Source organism: Polyodon spathula, chromosome 26 (genome assembly GCF_017654505.1).
Source record: "Polyodon spathula isolate WHYD16114869_AA chromosome 26, ASM1765450v1, whole genome shotgun sequence".
NCBI lineage: Eukaryota > Metazoa > Chordata > Actinopteri > Acipenseriformes > Polyodontidae > Polyodon > Polyodon spathula.
This window is the reverse complement of record NC_054559.1, coordinates 5,757,655-5,773,936: the sequence shown is the minus strand read 5'-3', so window position 1 is coordinate 5,773,936 and position 16,282 is coordinate 5,757,655. Positions and strand designations below refer to the sequence as shown.

Here is a 16,282-nt window from a genome sequence, read left to right as displayed (position 1 = left end):
AGCATTGTCTTATAACCTGCAATAATGATTGACTGTCAGGAGAGCTGCTCTGACATTGCCTTAAATCATGAAAACAGGAATGGCATAATTTGGTTGATGCACAGCAGGACATTCTTTGTGATAGCACAATACCTCACAGGCATTTCGCTTTGAAGACATTCCCCGGCTGTTTACGATAAAGTGGAGGGCTACGCCACAGACAGATCATTACAACTAAAGGTAATCTGTGGATGAATGAAACAGTATTTTTATTCACTAAACTTTGTGGAATAACAGACATATACAATAACTCCTGGAATTGGGTTTGACATTTTGTTACAACAAATTTAAAATAACAAAACATCATCTTATTAGCACTAGCTATTTTAATTGCCACCTTTAAAAATAAATAGATTTGATTTTATGCTTGTATTTAAACTTGAATTTGGAGTACATATGTATTTCAAAGAGGATTATAGAGAAATTTCTCTCACTCACTGCAGTGGTCTAGCTGCAATCAGACTATGTGACTTGCAGCAACGGTACCAGGATGTATTGGTGTATCTATGGCATTGCTAATGTGCATAACATGATAGCGTTGTATTTGAAAAGATTTGCATATCCTAAAAAAAGATACTCAGTAAAGTAAAAAGGGGACCAGTAAATATTAATTAAATAGGTAAGAACATGATTTTAAACGATGAGTTAGCTTTCCTTTTAAGAATCCAGGGAAATGTAGTGGTTTCATAGTGACTGAGAACAGTTTTTGGGGTCATGAACAATTGTTGCTTTTATATCCTTAAATGGCATCAGCAATTTTGTACTTATTTTTTTCTCTTAGCTACTTTATCAAGAAACAGGAATCATCTGCTAAATAACTGACTACGGTGACAGTTCTAGCAGGGTCCAGTAAGTAAAGAACAGGTCAACTTGCTTGTTTTGCTTTATTCAGAATCTTATTCACATAACAACTTAGAAAGTTGCTTTGTAGATGTTTAATTGTATATCATTATATCTCATTTTATATTAGAAGTTCGAATAAAGAGCCTCCCTTTCTCAGCATTCCATAACACAATATTTCTTTGTTTTTTTTTTTGTTACATAATTTTACTTTTAACCCAAAGTTTTGCATGCCTCCATGTTTTCATGTTTTTCCCCCTCAGATTACCCTAACAGGTGATTTGAAGACTGATGGTTGCTTTGCATACAGCCGCTACATGTGGTCTAAGTTTTAAACGAATACTGTACTTGGTGATATTCCATGTTCTGCACATTAGAACCTCTGGGGTTAATCAGATAATGGTTAGCACTGGTGTCACTGAATCTGTATCAGATTTTCTAAAGACTGAAAACATTTCAAATTGAGTTAACTGATGTGTTTTAAAGTCCCTTAACCAACCCCATATATTGTTTCCCAACCAGCAATTTGCTTAAAATGGTTTATTAAAAATAAGCAGTATAAACTTACACCAGTTACAATTCTAAAACTAGCCAGACTCCTGTGTTCATGTTTTACATTGTGCTAAGTGCAATTGGTACTAAATAGCTTTGAAAATCTAGCTCTAAATGTTGCTGAGCAATAATGAAGATCTATGGAAAGGCTAATTAAAATACCCAATGACAGACACATCAGTCAAACCACAGAATAGAGGCAGTGAACTGCAGTCTGAAAGACCAAATAACAAAACAATGACTGTGATAAAGATAACTGATGGTGTTATGCAGCAATTTTCATAGTTTATATTGTTTTTGTACTAAAAAAAGATAAAAAAAATAAATAAATAACAGCATAAGGGTAGTGTTAAAACTAAGTGACTATTGGTAAAATTGACCAATTGTCAACAGTGCCTTGAGTAGGGTTGCCACCTTTTCCACGGACCAAACCAGGACATATTTCTCAGTCAGCCAAGGTCAAAACTGCGGTATACTGTAATACAGTTTAACACAATACCACCAGATCTCTGCACAAATCAGTAATCATGCAGTATACACAGTATTGTGTTCTTGATATTTTAGCAATCGAACTTCTAATCTTACCTGAGACAAGTAGCTGTGGTGATGAGTAACAGTGTGGAAATCAAGGCAATTTCTGAAGCGATGATGCTGTTTGCCTGTCTTTTGGGTGTTTTTTTATGACTGGATTTCTGAGCCTGAAAAGCCTGTTTGTTACGGTCATAATTATTTTACAGCCATTGTGTCATGGCAAATTCGACCCCCATAATAATATTTTAACAAACGTTATTAACAGAAATTAAAAACTACAGCACTACTGGCCATGTGCTGGTAAAAAGAGACAAAAGAAGTCAAAATGTACTCAAATTTGTTTTGGGTTTTTCAATGTTACTAATGGCTACTGCTAAATATGCAATGGATATTATACATACACGCATGCATATATATGGTTTAATTACCATTATCTATCATAAGTAAACCATATTTTACTTTAAAGGTTATGTATTTAATCACATGCAGATCAATGTAAAGTAAAACATTATTCAAATGCTGGAGGCACAGTATTATTTATTTATTTATTTATAAGCAGACACCCAGGGCAAATGTAGAATGTACAAATCAGTACTAAACAGTACATTTCTAATAGTGCTGAGACAAATATCAGAATATTCGAACAAATATTTTTTGACATGAAATCTGATGTTCGTATTGGCTACAAATGACAAAAATACCTTGCATTTATTTACTGTCTCACCAGAATTTGCAGGACAGTTTGAAAAAATGGCAAATGAAAAATGTGATAAATGGTGATATATATATATATATATATATATATATATATATATATATATATATATATATATATATATATATATATACAAAATCAACACAGCAGCTCTTGAGCCTCTATTTAAAAGTTTTACACAGCAAAAAGTAAACAAACCAATAGTGATCTCTCTTGAAAGCCATCTAGGGCAAAAATTATTATCAATATGCATCATCATAAATTCCAGATTTCCTCAATCCATGGATGGAAATCTCTGGTCTGCTTTTCATTTTTTTGTAAGCAAATTGGCTTCATCACTCACTGCATTCTGATATTCCCTTTGACAGCCGACACATTCTTTCTTTTGTCCGGCGTGTACTTCTTTAACCTGTGCTGCATACCACCAGTCTGTCAGAGGGCGGGAACACACACCGTATGCCACACTCTGATTGGTGGAGGTATTATTGGCAATCCAATCCAAACCACCAATAAAGCCAAAATAAATTCCACTCCAAAATGTCCCGTTATACGGTATGTCAAAGAAAATGTTAAAGGAAGGTTGGTGTTTCTTATGCGTTTCACTTAAAACCGGACATTAGGGCGTCCAGGTTTGTTAATTCCTGCCACCCGGACACAGATGCCAATTTCCAGACTGTCCAGGTTTGACCCTAGCCTTGAGTGGTCCTTCTAGCAGTGTAACCTGTGTGCAGTAATTCAGTGTGGTCCTTTTAGTGGTGTAGCCTGTGTGCAGTAATTCAATGTGGTCCCTCTAGCAGTGTAGCCTGTGTGCAGTAATTCAGTGTGGTCCCTCTAGCAGTGTAGCCTGTGTGCAGTAATTCAATGTGGTCCCTCTAGCAGTGTAGCCTGTGTGCAGTAATTCAATGTGGTCCCTCTAGCAGTGTAACCTGTGTGCAGTAATTCAGTGTGGTCCCTCTAGCAGTGTAGCCTGTGTGCAGTAATTCAGTTGGTCGTTTTAGTGGTGTAGCCTGTGTGCAGTAATTCAATGTGGTCCCTGTAGCAGTGTAGCCTGTGTGCATTAATTCATTGTGGTCCTTCTAGCAGTGTAGCCTGTGTGCAGTAATTCAGTGTTGTCCTTCTAGCAGTGTAGCCTGTGTGCAGTAATTCAGTTGAAAGTTTGTGTTATTGTTTAAATAAAAAACATTACCATTTCGAATACAGTACAAATACTGTAACTATCTTTAAAACATTGTAATCCTCTTTCATTGAGCAAAAATAGATGAACTATGCACATTTCTGAGAGAAACACAAAGGCATGGCGTGCAACACCACTAAGGCATTCCAGTCATTAATATAGCTTGTTTCTTACGTTACTTTTATTTCTTAATTCAAAAGAGGAGAATGTAGTCCTACTGGCATTGTTTGCTTTCTAAAATTCAATACAAATGTAAAGATAATTCATTTAATTAAAAAATATGTTGGATTTTGCATGCTATAGCAATAACATTTCCATGAATGTGTTCAATGGAGCAAAACGTTTTGTATCCCTCTATTTAAATGCATGCATTTTGAATGACTGTTTTAAATGCATACATTTTTCAAAATCAGACAAGCTGTGAGTTGTAAAATTGCTTCCATTGGAAATCGTCTTACAGTTTAGATTTGTTTTTTTGGTTTTTAATGTTATAAAACTGCTGTAGTAAGAAACAATTTTGCTTGCTGGAGCAGTGAATTCATGTTCTTCTTCAGTTTGGGGGAAGAAATAAGTCACAGTTATCTAACTACTGCTTTTTTTTGTATTTAATTCAAAGGAGGTAGACTGGATTCTACAGAGTTTAATTAGGAGGGCGTAGACTGGATTCCACAACTCTGGGGGTTATAATAAGGGACTAATATACATGTGATATGTGTCACAGTGTTACAGTAGAGCTTGGCAACAGAGCAGTCTGAAGCAGAGTAATGCTGATAATCTCTTTTAATGTAACGGCATTTTTTCCTGCACCATGCTCACTGAGCCGTTGAAAGGTCTGCCAGCCTGCATCCTGTGAGATATCCCTACAGCTCCGGGGCACTGACAGCTGAACTACATCCATTCATACTGGATATCAAAGCCTTTACGCTTTCCAAACACCGAAAGTATCAAGGAAAGGGTTCTGTCATTGGTTCTTCTTAATTGTCAATCGAATGCTAATGTATATCTGATTGTAGCGCATTTGCTTAACGTGGTGCTGTTTAGCCATTTTTAGTTTAGTTTTAGTTCACCTAATACAATAAACAAAGGTTAATCTGATTGAGTTTGTTGTTCAGTATTTGTAGCAGAAGTGTGGCTAGTAATCAAATCCATTACAAGATTGCCCAAGTAATAAGGCGACTTACAGGTTACAGGGTTACAATGCAAGATTAATATTTCAGTACTGTATATGCCACTTATTAGCAACCCTGATAAAGACAACTTTCAGTTATTATTATCCCAGGAACCAATCCCGTCCCATGGACTTTAAGTTTTAATGGAATTCTGATATTAGCAACTGCACGCTGCTTAGTGACAACTTTTTACTAGTTGCCAGTGTTACAGGGCGCACTTGCATGAGTTATGCATACTTCATGCAGCTTTTAAAATACACTGACTTTGCAACTGCATATTTAAGGCAGACTGAGGCTGAATAATGGCTTTGAAACTGGCTATGAAGCTGCAGGAAAAACTGAGATGGATTTACAGCAGGAGGTGGTACATTGTAGAAGCAGATAACGTTGGACAATTTATTATTTTAAAAGTGTGTTCTTTAGAATTGATTCTAAGTATAACACATATTTTTATCTTTGCTTTACTCCAATGTAGTACATCTTTGTGTAGTACTATTTAAGCCTACTCTCATTTTTTTTTAGTTTTACACACACGTGAAGTAAACTGTTCACTTATTAGCAACTTTCGGTTAATGACAACTTTTTGCTGGGAACTGAGAGGTTGTTAATAAGCGGCACCTACTCTGTGTGTGTGTGTGTGTGTGTGTGTGTGTGTGTGTTTGTGTGTGTGTGTGTGTGTGTTGTGTGTGTGTGTGTGTGTCTATATATATATATATATATATATATATATATGTATATATATATATAAAATCAGTGGTTGGAAATCCTGGCCTGTAATTGGTTAAAATCTCATCATCGGAGCAAAAATAGATTGAACTATTGCCTTGACATCCTTACACCACAGGGCAATAGTATCTGTCTGTCATGTGATTGATTCACATCGCTTTCAGTCCAGCCCCTTTTCAAAGGAATGCCCTTCTGTCCTGCACTAACAAGAGACAAGAGATAATGGCTGAACACCGATTGTGATTTAACAGGAAATGAATGACAAAACATACTACAAAAGAAACTTGTATGAACTTCAAAATTATTTTCTGTTATTTATGTAGTTACTTATGCTGTATCTGCAATATTTAAACAAAATATATGTCAATATGTATTTACATACGCAGTATCAGCTATATTTAAACAAAATATTTAAAGTCATATTTACTGTCCATCCTTGCCTCACTTATTTTCTTGACTGATTCATATTTTAAGTATGTACTGCAGACTCCAAAAATGTAATGTTCCTCGGGAAGAGTAACAATAGTCTTCCCTCGGGTCAGTAATTTTAGTACTAGCATAGTAGTAGAAGTAGATGAAGATATCTACAAGTGCAGTCTAAACATCTGGGTCTTGAGGCAGCAGTAGACAGCGAGAGACAGAGCAGCCTTGATGTTCTTCAGTAGCTGTTTCCACCACAGGATAGAGAGTAGAGAGGGAGAGGGGGTGCAGGGAAACACGAGTAACTGTAGGTAAGAGAGGGCAGTGTGGTGAAGAGTGGTAGGCAAGAGCAAGAGGTCTTGAATTGAATGCGAGCAGTAGTTTAAGTAGCTAATGGAGGGTGTGAAGCAGAGGGATAGCGAGGTTGAGAGAAAACAAAATGAGCAGCGGCATTTTGACTGATCGAAGGGGGTGGACAGCCGAAGCAGGGGGACCAGCAAGGAGAGTTACAATAGTCCAATCTGGAGAGTACAAGAGCTTGGACCAGGAGTTGGGTAGAATATGTACTAAGAAAAGGACATATTTGGTAGGTGTTGCCAAGAAAGAAGCAGCAAGTACATGTCAGGGAAGAGGTGTGTTGAGAGAAGGAGCGTAACGGGTCAAGAGTAACACCTAGGTTTTTAGCAGATGGAGATACAGCAATAGTGATAGTTAAGAACATAAGAACATAAGAAAGTTTACAAACGAGAGGAGGCCATTCGGCCCATCTTGCTTGTTTGGTTGTTAGTAGCTTATTGATCCCAAAATCTCATCAAGCAGCTTCTTGAAGGATCCCAGGGTGTCAGCTTCAACAACATTACTGGGGAGTTGATTCCAGACCCTCACAATTCTCTGTGTAAAAAAGTGTCTCCTATTTTCTGTTCTGAATGCCCCTTTTTCTAAACTCCATTTGTGACCCCTGGTCCTTGTTTCTTTTTTCAGGCTGAAAAAGTCCCTTGGGTCGACACTGTCAATACCTTTTAGAATTTTGAATGCTTGAATTAGGTCGCCACATAGTCTTCTTTGTTCAAGACTGAACAGATTCAATTCTTTTAGCCTGTCTGCATATGACATGCCTTTTAAGCCCGGAATAATTCTGGTCGCTCTTCTTTGCACTCTTTCTAGAGCAGCAATATCTTTTTTATAGCGAGGTGACCAGAACTGAACACAATATTCAAGATGAGGTCTTACTAGTGCATTGTACAGTTTTAACATTACTTCCCTTGATTTAAATTCAACACTTTTCACAATGTATCCGAGCATCTTGTTAGCCTTTTTTATAGCTTCCCCACATTGTCTAGATGAAGACATTTCTGAGTCAACAAAAACTCCTAGGTCTTTTTCATAGATTCCTTCTCCAATTTCAGTATCTCCCATATGATATTTATAATGTACATTTTTATTTCCTGCGTGCAGTACCTTACACTTTTCTCTATTAAATGTCATTTGCCATGTGTCTGCCCAGTTCTGAATCTTGTCTAGATCATTTTGAATGACCTTTGCTGCTGCAACAGTGTTTTCCACTCCTCCTACTTTTGTGTCGTCTGCAAATTTAACAAGTTTGCTTACTATACCAGAATCTAAATCATTAATGTAGATTAGGAATAGCAGAGGACCTAATACTGATCCCTGTGGTACACCGCTGGTTACTACACTCCATTCTGAGGTTTTTCCTCTAATCAGTACTTTCTGTTTTCTACATGTTAACCACTCCCTAATCCATGTACATGTGTTTCCTTGAATCCCAACTGCGTTCAGTTTGAGAATTAATCTTTTGTGCGGGACTTTGTCAAAAGCTTTCTGGAAATCTAAATAAACCATGTCATATGCTTTGCAATTATCCGTTATGGATGTTGCATCCTCAAAAAAATCAAGCAAGTTAGTTAGGCACGATCTCCCTTCGTTGGGGGATAATGAGATTGAGAGGTCAGAGGAGGGAGAGGAAGTAGAAGAAAAGTAGAAGTCTGATTTAGAGAGGTTGAGTTTGAGGTGGTGGAATGCATCTATGTTGAGAGCCAAGAGGCATTCTGAAATGTGGGAGTCTGAAAGGAGAGAAAGATCGGGGCATCATCAGAGTAAAGGTGGTAGGAGAAGCTAAAAGAGGAGAAGAGAGTACCTAGCGAGCGAGTGTAGACTGTGAAGAGGTGTCCCAGGTGTCTCCCTGAGGTACACCTGTAGAGAGGGGATGAGGGGACGATAGAGCCACAACAGAAAACCTGGAAGGAATGATTAGAAAGATAGGAGGAAAACCAGGCAAGGGCAGTGCCAGGTCAGAGAGAGAAGAGAGTAGCATAATACAGTGTCAAAGGCAAAGAGAATTAGAATGGAGGAGAGGGAGGCAGCCCAAGGAGAGAGTCAGTTACAGAGACCAAGCACTTTTCAGTGGGATACTCCCCCAAAACCAAGAGTAAACTCTTCCTATAAAAATTCATTACAAATCAATTTTTACAGCAGCATCTTGGAAATTGTATCCTTTTTTCAGAACACTGTGGGAAACATTATAAAGTACTTCAGAAACCATACAAACTTTCACTTTGTTTTCACCAACATTTCATTTTTTTCTGCTTAGTGATACTTGTGAAAATATGTTGTTCTATGACCCAAGGGACCTTACAGTAGTTCCTGAAAGTTTTGTTGAAAAATGTTGATTTTTGGGCAAATTACAAGACATTGTCACCTGAGTGATTGCAATGACATACTACGCATTTATTCTTAGCTCTTTGTAAGCAATAATAGACACTACTCTCAATTTTTTATTTTCTCAAAATAAATATTTATAAATAAAATAACAGTTATTCATGCCATTATTATCAGTAATAAGGGGAAAAATGTACCTGATAACTTTGTTCATGAAATAGTATCTGCTTATATCCACTCGTTTTTATACATGTAAAAAACACGAGACAGAATAAATAATAACGATGTCAAATACATTGGATTTACAGCGTTTTTCCATGTCTTTCTTACATTTCTTACAAGTTTCTCTGAAGCAGGATTTTTTCTCCGCACTGCCAAAACTTTCTCTGCCCTTTATATACTAAGTTCCCCTCTAAGTGACATCATACGAACAAAAAACTATCAGTAAGGGAACGTCAGTCCCTCCCCTATCCAAAGATATGTGTTTAAGCATGTACTGCAAAGTATGGTGGCCCTGTAAGTCATCAAACCAAAGTGCTTTTTTTATCGTGTTTACACGATCGCAGTCCTAGAAGCCCACTTCCTTATGATTGTTAACATGATCCCAGTCCTAAATGGTTAAAGTCGTCCATTAAATTCGACAATCACCAATTTACTTATTTTGACCATTTTCCAAGATTTTCAGTTTAGGTGGTTTTATTTCATATGCACAACAAATTACAACAACTGTAGATGCATTATTTTTATGAACTATTTTACCGTACCTGCAAAGTTTTCTGTGCTGTAATTTGCCATTCTCTTTCATGACCTGCTACCTGCAGACTTACCTGAGCGAATCCTTTTCAAGACTGCAGGAATCAAGATCAAGAAGGAAAAAACAAGCTTGAGTGCTTAAGAGAACTTGAATTATATATTAGTTATTGTGTTTAACACTTGTTGTTCTCCTAAATAGGAATACATGACAGTCAGGAATAATCATTTTCACTTTTCTATACAAAAGTATACATGTTTCAATTTTGTACCAACTAATGCACGTACATACACAGAGTCCTCATAATTGCGTAATACCTCACACTGTGTCTGAGAGATTAAAACTATCTGAGTTTATCGGATTATAGTCAAATGCAATCCTAAACTCCTATAAAGGCCTAGGAGCGTGTGCTAAAAGTTGAAGATTGGTGAAAAATCAAGTTATCCTGTTATCGGCAGACAGATGGACATGATTAGCATGTAAGAGTCCCCTTTTTTGTTAGGATAATAAAATGATAATTTTTTATTCTTGACCTTTATCGTGTAGAGTTCAGAGAATGGGTTCTATAAAGCATTCCTACTTCTCAGCAAGGCTATCGGTTTATTATGAGAAGCAGGGATGAAGTCACTGTGAGGTGTGTGAGCCTCACAGCTGGAGCTCTCGCCTGAGCGGGTAGCATTCTGTAATTTTAGATTCAAGGCTGTGTCTCGAGCAGGTCAGTAGACCCAGACTTGGGAAGACCTTCTTTGGTCTCTGATTTTGTGATTCTAATCAGACCCCCTTTCCCATACTTCAGAGGCGCCTGTATATGTGTGTGTGTGAGTGCGAGCAGGGTTGCATACCTCCAGGCTGCTCTGATCCAGTTGCATAGCTACCTGCCTGCGCTCTCATTGCAGTCCAGGTGTCCTGCTTGCTGTGGGCCGCTGATTCCTTTTTTCTAGTTTCCCTTGTGATGAAGAAACTTGATAGTTTGATATAAACCCCTTGCACAGTTCACTGGCTTGGACATTTCATACTATATTGCCTAGTCTTTAGCTTGTTAGCTTTTTGCTTACTTGAAGTTGATTTTACCCCTACTAAAAAGCTATTTCACAGCATATAGCAATGTGTTTTAAATAGTTTTATTATTACCAAAGTGTGGTTTGTAGAATTTCTGTTTATCTGTAAAAATTCAAAGAACCTGTACTGTAGCTGCTATACTAAAATACATAATAAAAGCATAGCAACGTGTAATAAAGGATGGTAAAGCATAGGTAAGCATTGTAAAGACCAGCAAGGTATAGTAAAGCATATTCATAAACATGGTAAATGCATATCATTACCATGGGAAAAGAATAGGAAAACTGCTACTGTAAGCCTTTTAACTACTACTGAACCTGTCACTATCTTCATAAGTAATGTAGTATTTAATACTAACATTAAACTGAATATTATAGTATACTGATTGCCAGTGGGGATACTTACATGTGTGGACGTGTCATTTGGTAAAACTTGTAAGGTCAAGTAGAAAACATTCAGCTACTGCTTCTTCGCTGCATGTATATCATAAACAGTGTATCAAGACATGACATTTTCTAAGTTGTGTAAAAATGTCACATCTGTGGAATATTACTTTTCAAAGCCAAAACAAAAACACGACATTTGAACCATCAAAGGAATTCTGCACTGTGAAGGTAGGATATGAACATGACTTCCTAAATATGTAATGCAAAGATGTAGAAAAGCAAGTGTTACCCCATTATTGCTGATGGCATGATAAGCAGTTATCCAGTATGGACAGTGTATTTGTATACAAAGGAATTTAATTGCTTCTCTTGCTTGTGTTTTTCGTACAGGGGCTGATAAAACTCAGAGGGGACCGCTGCTGGAGAGATCTGACCTGCATGGACTATCATTACGAGGTACATTTACTGGGACCAGCTTCCTGTCCTGCCCCCTGCCTTATAATTAAAGCTTGGACCCTGAAGAGGTCAGGTGCTTCGTACTACAAGCAAACGTCCCACTGGTAGGAAGTTGAATACAATTTCTTAGTAACCACGAGGAATGCGGAGATGGCTGTTTCTGATAAAGAGTTTATTTAAAAATGTTGTTCACTTAAAAAAAAAAAAAAAAAAAAAAAAAAAAAGTGTCCCAGGAGGAAGACAGGAGCAAGTTACAGTTACACACAAGCATGCAGCAAGCACACAATTTTACATTCCATGTATTATTTATTAATTTAACATCACACACAGTGAAGGCTAGTTCAGATGATCAAGCAACAGTCTCTTAAAATGATAAAGTGACACTGTGGATCTGAGTTTTATCTGTAGTGTATTGTAGCAAAAGATTTCCTTCCAATAGTACTTCTCACTGTTGGTGTTTTCAAATATTTATATCAGTGACATTTTTTAAAGAATAAACCCAATTAAACTCCTGGAACAGACTATTGAGATGGACAGGCAGTTTACTGTTGGCCCCTTTTAAAAAGCATCTGATTCCAGTGGAAATACCCTTCTGTTACTCAGGTGACAAGTTTAACCTTGTGTACAGAGTGCAGGGGTGTTCTGGAGCACACTGAAGAATACATCTAAACGTATTACTTAGAAATGTGCATACGATTGCCTTACGCAAGATTGAGAAATCAGAATTCTATTGTGTGTGCGAACATTCTAAACTCGTATGAACAATTTAAGTAATGTTTTTACACAAGATTGATAAGTATGCCCCCTGTTTTTTGTATCAAGAACCCAAGTTCAAATAAAGGGGTTCATATTGCAACCTGGAATTTATGACTTAATTTTATTTTAAAGCTCCTGTTGATTTAGGTGCTAGTTGTTCCCGCTCTAAACCACCACATTTTCTGATAGGCATTACCTCTCCTAATAATGCAGGGACTTGCTGCATTGAAACATCTGAAAAGGACTGTTTTTAGCAAATACAGTTCATTAGTAGCTTTCAAAAAAAAATAAAAAATACCAGAAAAAAATTAAATGCATGTTTACAGTAATATAAGCATCTTCAATATAGAAAAAAAGAATCAAGGCTTCTATCTTATTAGCTCTGTGGCATTTTAAAGGTGTATTAAAGGTAGGGCAGTGTCTCTTAGAAAGGTTTATGTGATGAATTTTATTCAGCAGTGGGTCTATTACAATAGTCCACCTCAGTACTGATGTATAAAGACTTGGAATAGCCTCTTAAAATAGGACTCCGACACCTATTAGGGATGCTTTGTTTATAGGGCACACTAAGGTAATGGCAGGTTTTCAGATGTAAATACTTAACTGCTATAGTTAAGTATTTTGATGTACACAGGGAAACTGCTTATTATAGCATTTGCAGTTAACAAGCACTGTCATTATTGGAATTAATATAGTTTGACTATTAATTAGCAGGAATTGCAAACATGTATTAAAGCAGAAGTCATGCCTAAATCGAATGTGGCAATCGGCCCCACAGCAGAAAACCTGAAAGGAGTTCTTTATCTGCTCGCCTCTGATCAGCTCTTTGATGTTCGTTTCAACCCCAACAAGACTCTGTTTGTGCTCCGGCTCCAGGCACTATCATGCTGTTGATTACAGCAAGACATGGCAGGAATGTCAGATCCCCCTTTGAAAGAATCACAGCCTGGCGCATCTGATATCCACAAGTTATTTGCAAGAGACAGTGAGAAGGTCGTTTGAGCGACTCTTTCTCAGAAATCATTTATTTTAATGCTTCTCTTTCAGAATCAAAAGTACTATTTTGTACAAAACTGGCTAATGAAGAAAAATTGTCGAGGAAGAAAATTGTGTTTTTTTGTAAAACTTCTCATTTAGAATGTAGCGAAGACTAGACAAGTCCCCGAAGTGTGAACGAAATATTATCCCAAGTTACTAGGGGGTTATTTAAGAGCTCTGATAGTGAACTTGTCTTGGTGGGGGGGTGGGGGGGGGGTTGGTGGGGCGGCAATTAACCCTTGCTCCTCACTCAAGAGCTAATCAGCCCTATTGTCTCTTTGTCCAACTACAGCAATGACTGTATCATTTTATGACCCTGTCTGCAATTACAAACTCATTATGTGGCAATTATTTTCAAGAGGAAGGAAAAGGATCTGACTTTGTCATCATTTCTCTCCTGACAGGTTTTATAGGAGCAGCAGAGGTTAGTGAAGAGGTTAATAAAGACCCAGGCCTATCCGTGTTGTGGCCTAGTCAAGCTTTCCTCCTGTTCCACCTGTCTGCCAGTGTATGTTCTTTTAACCTAACTTGAAAGGGTGCAGGCTGTGTTATTTGTTTATTTAGCAGACGCCTTTATCCAAGGAGACGTACAGAGCTTTGGGTATGTGAACTATGCATTAGCTGCAGAGTCACTTAAACAACGTTTCACCCAAAAGATGGCGCGCAAGGAAGTTAAATGACTTTCTCTAGGACACACAGTGAGTGAGTCAGAATTTGAACCAGGGGCCTCCTGGTTAGAAGCCCTTTTCTTTAACCACTGGATCACATAGCCACCCTCGAAGAGAAGTGATCGTAAGAGATATCATGGAGGCCTTCACTAAAATTTGAATATAGGGACGTCTAGAATAGGATAGGGGCTTTAGAAGGTGCTACTGCACTGCATAGAACTTTCAAAACAACTTAATAGTGAAACAGGTATTTTGAAAGCATATTGTATAGCGTAGCTCAAGCACACACCTTCCTACTTGATACATTTTTAGGTTGTATACCTTATATACCTGATTGTTGAGTATAGAAAGATACGTGGATGTAAAGCGGAGACACACATGAGCTAAGGTTGCTTTTTAAAATGGTTAAATCTGTACTTCCAGAGATGAGGTAAGATGCATTTACCAGGCAGGAATTTATTTTCATGAATAAAATTACAAATGCAAGACTCTTGATGAGACCGATCTGAGGAGCCTGAGATTCAATACCAAATTAAGGTTACGATGAAGGCAAAACAGCTTGAAACAACTGTGTTGTAAAGCAATGAAACCACAAACTGAAACTCTTTGAAGGGTATTTCAGAAAGATCAAAGACCAGAATTAGCTCTATTTAAAAGCTTCATATAAACATTGCGTAACGGTTTGATCACACAGCTAACTCAGCTTATAATAGATTGTTAAAAACAGAGAAAAAATGTTGCTAATAGAAAATAATGTAGCTAAGCACAATAGAAAGTATTGCAGGAGGGCAAATAACCAGATACATGAACAAACAGAAGAAGTGCAAGAATTGTTACACTGCTGAATTAATGCAACAATAAGAAATGTGCCTCTGGTTAAGAACATAAGAAAAGTTCTGGAACCATAAGAAGCCGTTCGACTTAGCAAGACTCGGCCCATTCACACCACACTATGGTGGGCTTCCCTCCATTGTTAGATGAATAGAAGACTGTACAGTTCAGTAGGGTCCATTCACACCAGGTTGATGAGACACACCACATTGCAACAAAACAAACCTTTTGTAGCAAAGAGTTGCTGTAAGGAGTGATGCACAATAGTTCTGCCAGTGTGAGATGGATGTGAATTATCTGAGGCAAATAACAGGAGAAAATCAAAACATCTGGCCAGTATTGACAAGAGTAAAATTATTTGAGAAACACGAAACTGTATACTTACCAATGTGATGCTTAGTTTATCTATATTTTAAATTAATTAGCTCTACAATAAAAAGAGGCAGCATCAGACAGCTTTGCATTTCTTGGTCATTTAAGGTATAACATGGTATTGTGTACGGATTCGGAAATGCCTTGGTCTAACAGTGAACGTATATGATATCCACTTGGTTTGGTTATGGAGCCATATGCTAAGCATGTAGGTCTGTAAATAGTTTTTAAAATGGTAAAAAAGCATAGTTATTGCAGAGTGCACCTCTACATCATAACACAGTGTAGCATGCAGCTGTATGACTTGTTTATTAGTTATTAGTTTGTTAGTGTCTGCTTCACAGAGAGTGTTTCATATTTCTTTAATGATTGCACTCAAATCCAGGTTTGAAGGTATGGTTATTGTCCACATTCTCAGAAGTGTGCAGTCAAACCTCACAGCCGAACACATGATGCCTGATCTTCCCAGTACAAGTTTGTCTTGTTTGTTTGTAGCCTTACCAAGAACATGAGTTATAAAATGCTGTTTAATATGAGAAACTGGGACATGTTGCACATCATTTTCTAAAATTTGATCAAATACACTTAAAACCAAATTCCTGTGATTTAATATTTGAAGCACATACCTACTTTACTTGAAAGAACAGAACAAGTAAAACATTTCTAAAAAGGAAAGCATGACCTCAGTGTTATACACTAGAACAGACAAAATTCACTGCTTTTTTGTCTATTTACCTATCTTTACAATAAGAGCTTTCTGCCTCGTCATCAGTTAGAAATATGTGAAGATACATGAGAGAAGTGCTGATGTAATGGGAGAATGGGGCATATCCTGTTTCTATCAAATACCAATACATTTATTAAAATAATGATTGGAACTTTAATATTTTTTAATGAAAGATAAACCATACCGATGACTCTCTTTTAGCGTCACACTTTCAAACAGGCCTCAAGTTTCAGACATAAACTGATAATTTGTTAGTAATGAAATGTTTTTTAAAATAACTTACATACTGCACCGGTAGCCTTTCTTTTATGTAACAACAGAAATGATCACTGGAATCTATTTAGTTAATGTTTCTTTTCCCCCAGGGCCGGAGTAAAGGATATGGGGGCCCTATGC

The 16,282-nt window shown here is 37.2% G+C and overlaps 1 protein-coding gene across 2 annotated transcripts in view; it reads left to right on the top strand.

Moving 5' to 3' along the window:
• lmf1 (lipase maturation factor 1) overlaps positions 1 to 16,282 on the top strand; it is a 257,503-nt gene that overhangs the window by 112,538 nt on the left and 128,683 nt on the right. For both annotated transcript variants that reach the window (XM_041229729.1, XM_041229730.1), the window contains exon 5: positions 11,429 to 11,494. In XM_041229729.1, coding sequence (XP_041085663.1) covers positions 11,429 to 11,494 — 66 coding nt within the window. The remainder of the gene's footprint in view (positions 1 to 11,428; positions 11,495 to 16,282) is intronic.